Source organism: Protopterus annectens, chromosome 9.part0 (genome assembly GCF_019279795.1).
Source record: "Protopterus annectens isolate FY-2018-M chromosome 9.part0, PAN1.0, whole genome shotgun sequence".
NCBI classification, from domain to species: domain Eukaryota; kingdom Metazoa; phylum Chordata; order Ceratodontiformes; family Protopteridae; genus Protopterus; species Protopterus annectens.
The window spans coordinates 1,953,091,282-1,953,097,899 of NC_056743.1; the positions used below are offsets into that span (position 1 = coordinate 1,953,091,282).

Consider the following 6,618-nt stretch of genomic DNA (forward strand, 5'->3'; position numbering starts at 1 on the left):
CTCCCTTACCTCTGCTTTGGGATTCTACCCAATAGTAAGGACTGCAGCAATGGGGAACGAAGAACATAGTACAGTTTTGTACCTACCATAAATGTAGATGTTCGAGGATCCCCATTGCTGCAGTCCAATTTACCCTCCCTCCTTCCCCTCTGTTTAGGGGTGGTTGTGTAGGTGAGGTTACATGCTTATATTCTTGTATATATTGTACATATTTTTGGTGCAGGTATTTTGGGCCTTGTCTTTTTAGGGTCTTCTGACATCTGGGGCAAGAAAAGACTGAGGATATGACGTCGGTCATGCGCATTAGTACCCTGACGTACTGACGTCAGTCTAATGCGCCCTGACCGACGTCAGCCTTATACTCTGGTATTCGGGCCGACTGGACGGCGGACTATACCCAATAGTAAGGACTGCAGCAATGGGGATCCTCGAACATCTACATTTATGGTAGGTACAAAACTGTACTTTACCGTAGGTCTAAAGGAGTCCTATTTGCATATTCCCTCTGAGGAATTGCTCAGACGCTTCTTATGCTTCGGAACAGGTACTAAGCAGCGTCAGTCTTGTGCTCTTCCCTTTGGTTTGTCTACTGCTTCCAGGGTTTTCACAGTGTGTACCCCCTCTGCCTTCTGCAGAACAGGAAAGGTTCATATTTTCCTGTCTAGATTGCCTTATCCAGGCTGCAAGCTTGACAGATCTCATCTCAGACCTGATGTTCACCCAGAACCTAAATCCCAGACGGACCCCTCAATCAGGATTGTCTTCCTGGGGGAACCTACTGGATTCTTCCCTCCAAAAGGCTTGGACAAGGACTCATTTCTGACTACTTCTAGAGTCATGGTCAGAGATATCCTCACAGCTAGAGAGTACCTCAGGGTGTTGGGTTACATGGCCTCTTGCATCCTCTTGATCCCCCCTGGCCAGGCTACACAAGGGGAAACCCCAGTGGTACCTCAAATGTGTGGTGCCAGCATACACAGCCCCCCTCAGCCAAGATCAAACTGATTCCTTACCTCAAGGAGGAATTTGCATGTTGGGCTTGCCCCCTCAACCTGGGTCTCCCCTTCAGATTTCACCCCCCCCCCCAAACGAATAAACACAGATTACTGATGCCGCAGAGGTAGCCTGGGGAGCACACTTTTTCCAGACCCAAGGGAAGTGGGGGACCACAAGCTCCAAGGCAAACAAACTTAAAAGAACTTATGGCAGTCCAAAAAGGTCTGGTAGCCTTCAGAGTGAAATGGAAACCAGGGGGGTGCTAATAGTGAAAACGGGTAATACCACAGTCATTTGGTACACAAGTGGGGGAAGGGGGCATTCCTATCCTCTGTCTAGCAGTGGATATTTGAGAAACAGCATACTCCTTGGGGTTAGACTTGTTGGCACAAAACCTGTCAGTTGTGCACAACCAACTAGCAGACCACCTCAGCATGTGCCTGTCAGACCCCACGAGTGGCAACTACATCGGGAAACATTTCTCCATAGTGCCAAACAATGGTGAATACCTCAGACCTTTTTCCACCAAGGAAGATACTCTATTGGAAAAGTTTTGCTCCAGGGACAAAATTAAGTAAGCCTGGAAGACAGATGCTTTCTCCTTTCTTTGGACAGGCCTCTAAAATCTGTTTTCCCTCCAGTTCCTCTCCTTCCCCAGGGTGCTCCTGAAGATAAAGAAACGGGGGGGGGGGCAATGGTTACACTGTTAGCCCCAGGCAGCACTGTACCTTCTGCTACTCTGCTTAACCAGTACAAAACCATGGCAGCTGCCACAGTGTGTGCACCCCAACTTGCAGGCTCTCACACTATTAGCATGGAGGATACCTTGGAGAGATCCTATCCTAGACGGACAGGTTCAGGATATTCTAAGAGGCCAGCAGGCCTTGTACTAGGAAATTCTCCTTGGCTAAATGGAAAAGATTCTCCCTTTGGTGTGGATAACATGCATAGAAACCCATTGTAGCCAAGATTACAGTCATCCTGGCCAGTCTGTGCATCTTATTCCATAAAAATTCATGTGACTATTTCAGCCCACATTTCTGACCAGCCTATCTTCTCTCACCCCTTGCAAAACAATTTCTTAGCAGGGTAGGGCACACAGAAGGTCTCTGGCCCCACCTTGGGGCCTTAATTTTGTTCTGGAGGAACTTTTCCACCATTTGAACCATGCTTCCCACTGTCTTAAAATTCTTGACATGTAAAGCTTCCTTTTTGTTAGCAGATGTCCTATTCCTGTGTTGCAGTATTCCAGTTGTGGGATTTCCTGCCCTCAGGCGACTCACCCGTTGGCTCCTATACAAAAGCTTCAGCTTGGCTGTTTCATCTGCGTGGGACATCACACACGGCCATAAACCAGGGGCCTTAAATGTGACGTCTGCACGTGCAATCCTCAGAGCTTTTCAGCCGCAGACTACCTTTGCATCGTATGCTCACTGCTTCACAGACATCGCATCAAAAGTTAAGTAACCCTTTGGGTTTCGATTTTTTTTCTTGTTTTGCTAACTTATTACCTAGTCTTGGTTGTATTTAGCTGATGCCAGGTAAAAAGGGAAAGTGCCAATGCTGGCGCCAGATACCCCATAAAGACGCCCATGATAGGTGTGTTTTTTTCTTAGGCCGGGAGCACGACAATTCCTGCTTGAGGTTAGGGAGGAAGAGCATGATTCTTCCTGTTCGTCAGAGAACTCCCATTTCTTATCTCAGATTGCCTCTCCCTAGGAGTATTAGTCTCCTGATGAAGAACCTGTAGAACGGGATTCCCCCTGAGGAATTACCTTTGGGGGACAATCACCAAAATGAGATTACTTTAGGGTACTTCCCAAATGACTGACGCCCAAAAGAGGTACTTTGAGCTGCTTCAAGTGGAATTGGCCTCCCCTTTAGCAGTCCCTCCAGTGCTTCCTGCTTACTGCCTTTAATTCAGCTTCTAAGGCCCCAGAGTCCCAGCCTCCGGCCCCCAAATGCCCAGACCGCTTCTATAAAGCGCCAGTGGAGCGGAAATTCTTAGTTAAACCTCCCCTGGCTGACCCAGCTGTTGCCACCGCTCCTGATAAACATTCCAGGCTACTGCCTTCCACCTCCCTCCTACCCACTATGCTTGGATAGGATGAAAAATAAGGTTTACACATCCTCTACTTTGGCATTCAGAGCCATAAATTCAGACCCACATGACTAAATATACTCTAGACTTAGTGTCTCGGGCCTTCTCCATGCTGGCCTCTATGCCTGACGGTCCCATTTAAGGCTGACATGGCCTCCAAACTGTTCTTGGCTCAGCATGTAGCCAGGCACTCAATCAGATGCAGCTGTGATGCTGCGGAAACATCTGTCCGCTCTGCAGCATCTGCTTCTGTCCTTAGGAGGTACTCCTGGCTAAGACTGCAGAATCTACCTGAGGATGTAAAGTCCAAAATCTTGGACACCCCCCTGTATCACAACTTCCTCTTTGGGAAACCATCTTCAGATCTGTTCAAAAATCTGCAGGAAAAAGGTAAATTACAGGAGATCACGAGGAGATTACACACCTGCTGGTGTCACCCATTTCCAAATACTACAGGAACTACCCTGCTAAAACCACTTTTGTAAGGCGCATCCCCCCCTCAGCCAGCTGCCCCCTCCTCCAGGTCTAGAAGAGGGGCAAGAAGGCCTTCTTCATCAAGACATATAATGTACCACCTCTTCAACCCAGGCAACCCTTTCAGGATAGAGGAGGTCCCAATAATGCATGACTGCTTGGCCCACCTTTCACTCTGTGCACGCCTTCCGCACGGTCTCCCACTCTGGCAAGCCATCACCACAGCTCAATGGGTCTTTTCCATTATCCAAAAAAAGGGTACTTTCTATTCTGGAAAGAAACACCACATAGGAGAAGTACTCCTTTTCTCCACAAAAAACAAATGAATCTATCCCAAGTCTTGTCAGAACTTCTAAAGCTAGGCACCATAGAACCTGTCCCCCAGGACAGGAAAGAAAGGGATTCTACTCTAGTCTCATGTTCGTGTTTCACTGCTGCAGTCATTACATTTGGGTAATCTGCTGGCAGGTTGTCCTCAGTCGGCCTGAATAACAGTCTTGGGTCCTACGTCGGTTGCAGTCTCTCTTCCATGACGTCGGGTCGTCAGGGGGTATAAAACATGCAGCCGACACCATGATTGTAGATGTTTGAGTACCTCTCCTTCCTTCCTATCCCTTTATTCTGCTCTTGAGCCCGAGGGTAGGCACAGTGCCTGTCACCTTCATTCGAAGTGCCATTCGGTTTAGTGAGGAAGGTCATGCTCTACCTGGGATCAGTTGAACTTTAGCACATCTGGCTAGAAAATTCTGAAGATGGTGTAAGCCAATGACCCTTTTATATCTCCACTGTCCTAATCCTGTCAGCTGGGGGATGGTGAAAGACTTGCGATGCAGGCCCATAGGGTTCTGCATAGCAGGAAGGCTCTGGGCTTAGTACTGTAACATTGATCTACTTGAGCATTTGCAGTTATGGTAGGTTATCTGCATGTAACATTCTGATTTTACCAAAGCTTATTAGATGAAGTACTGGAATGTCAAGACTGAAGGACTTAATATGCAAACTTGCTTATACTGAGTCCAGGATTGCTTTTCCTTGGAATATTCCTTTACTCTGAAGTATGTAGATCTCAAAGTTGGTATGTTTAGTATAAATTGGTCAACATTTGCTGTTCTGTGCATGACTTTTGGCACCATGCGTCTCTGGTACAAGTCTTGACATTTCAGTAATGAGCCATTTAGTGGAAACTGCTAAGGCTTAAAGCAAGCAGCAAGACCCCCCCCCCTCCCCCGGACTAAAGTCACCGACCCTTGTTTAACTGATTAAACAAGAGGCCCGAGTATTGTCTGGGCCAGCCTTAGTTCCTACATTTATAGTAGGAACCTTCTCTTTCACATCTGTTATGGTATGGATATAGCTCACTTATGGTAGGTAGTCACACATTTCTGTTTGTTTCTTGAGCATCTGAGCAGTATGTTTTAATGCTGCAGTTTGTGAGAATATATGCATTATCTCTCAGTTCAGCTTTGTATTTTCCTAGCTCTTAATCTTATGTGGCTTTTTTTTCAGGTTACACACTCTCAAACTACAGCTCTCCAGGAAACCAAGGCTATGGTCCAACACAGTCAACACAGGGTGGTTATGGACGAGGAGAACACAGTTTCCAGTACAGATGAATTGGCTCTATGGATGTGAAATGATTTTGGTTTTAAAATGCTTTACCCTACATCACTTTCTTGTGCAAGTTTTTATGTGCCCAGTAAACACACTGATCTTACTTTTCATGTTGTAGTGCTCATTTGTGATACCATGACTTGTATAGTAATGTCGCAGGCCTTTGACATTTGCATATCTGTACAATATATTTTATCCATGTTTTATTTTGAAAGGACTTGAGAATAAGGTTGTAATTTTTTTCATTTACATGTGGTCATGTCTGAAAAAAGCTGGATTCTTGCGTCCAAAACAGTGTACTTTGTTTTTACAAATAAACTGTGGTTTCAAAAAACAGAGAATACTTGTGTGTATTCTTATGGCATAAAAGGGATGAGTACTTTGAATTCCTTGAATGGGTCTGTGTTCTGGGAGTGTTGAAGATTTGTGGTTTTTTTTGTATTTTTTCTGTATTGTTTTCATATTTTTATAACAAAGTAATATGGATGCAGATTGTTTTTATTGCACCTCCTGCATTTTCATTCCTGCCTTTTATTAAAGTTAGAAAGTGAAGATGTCCCTTGTCTTTATTACATCTGTATTTTCATTCTTACTATCAACTGAAGTTAAACAGTGATCTGAAGTAGGAGATTCATTTGTCTGCAACCTGTGGGTTATGGATCCGATATCGGATCCGAACCGGCATGGTTTCCAGCTATGGATCCAAGCTCTCAGCTCCTCCCCTCACTCATAATGCCCTGCTCTACCCTCATGACCTCAGATCTCGTTTGCCGCGCATGGTGACTGGATTTGTTTCTCAAGCTCTCAAGCTAAGTGCTAGTTTAAGTGTTAAATTTCAGAATTTTTAAGTTGTTGATTTTTTGTGTGAAAGTGTAGGTTTCCCCTTTGATATATTTACTTTTTTAGAGTTAATCTAAAAGTTTTATCCCTCCCCTCGCTGTTGGCGTAGTGTGTGTGTGTTGGGCCTGTGAGTGTATTTTTGTTGTTTAGTTACTTTTAGTTTGGTAACTACTGTGTTAGATTGGGATGGCAGACCAACCCAAATCTATCTTTTCTAAATGCTCCGAGTGTGGCCATAAGCTTTCCCAGCTGATGGCCACACTCGGTGTTAGATGCCTGGGGTTGAACACCTCACATCTGGATGTTCCATTTGTGCAGGGTTCAACCCCAGGGCATTGAAGGAGCGGAGGTCTAAGCTTGTTTTGGCGGGCCTTTACCGCGGACTCTGCTCCGACCTCTGCTCCTTCGGGAGTAACCGTGCTCACGGTTATTCCTCTCGCACCCTCCTCCTCCTGGGACTCAACCTCCCGTTTCTGGTTGGAGGAGAGGGATGCTAGAAAGGACCGGAGGGAGAAGCACCATAAGCGGCGGGCGAGACCTCTGTTTCGGCCCGCCAGCCAAGGCTTCTCCCGGCTCCTGTCTGCTCGGTCTCCTCC

At 46.0% G+C, this 6,618-nt stretch overlaps 1 protein-coding gene across 4 annotated transcripts in view; it reads left to right on the top strand.

Moving 5' to 3' along the window:
* The window catches only part of ILF3 (interleukin enhancer binding factor 3), a 261,636-nt gene extending 256,113 nt beyond the window's left edge, over window positions 1-5,523 (top strand). For all 4 annotated transcript variants that reach the window (XM_044084763.1, XM_044084764.1, XM_044084766.1 and 1 more), the window contains one exon: window positions 5,078-5,523. In XM_044084763.1, coding sequence (XP_043940698.1) covers window positions 5,078-5,184 — 107 coding nt within the window. In that variant the 3' untranslated portion in view covers window positions 5,185-5,523. The remainder of the gene's footprint in view (window positions 1-5,077) is intronic.
* Window positions 5,524-6,618: the final 1,095 nt, after the last annotated feature.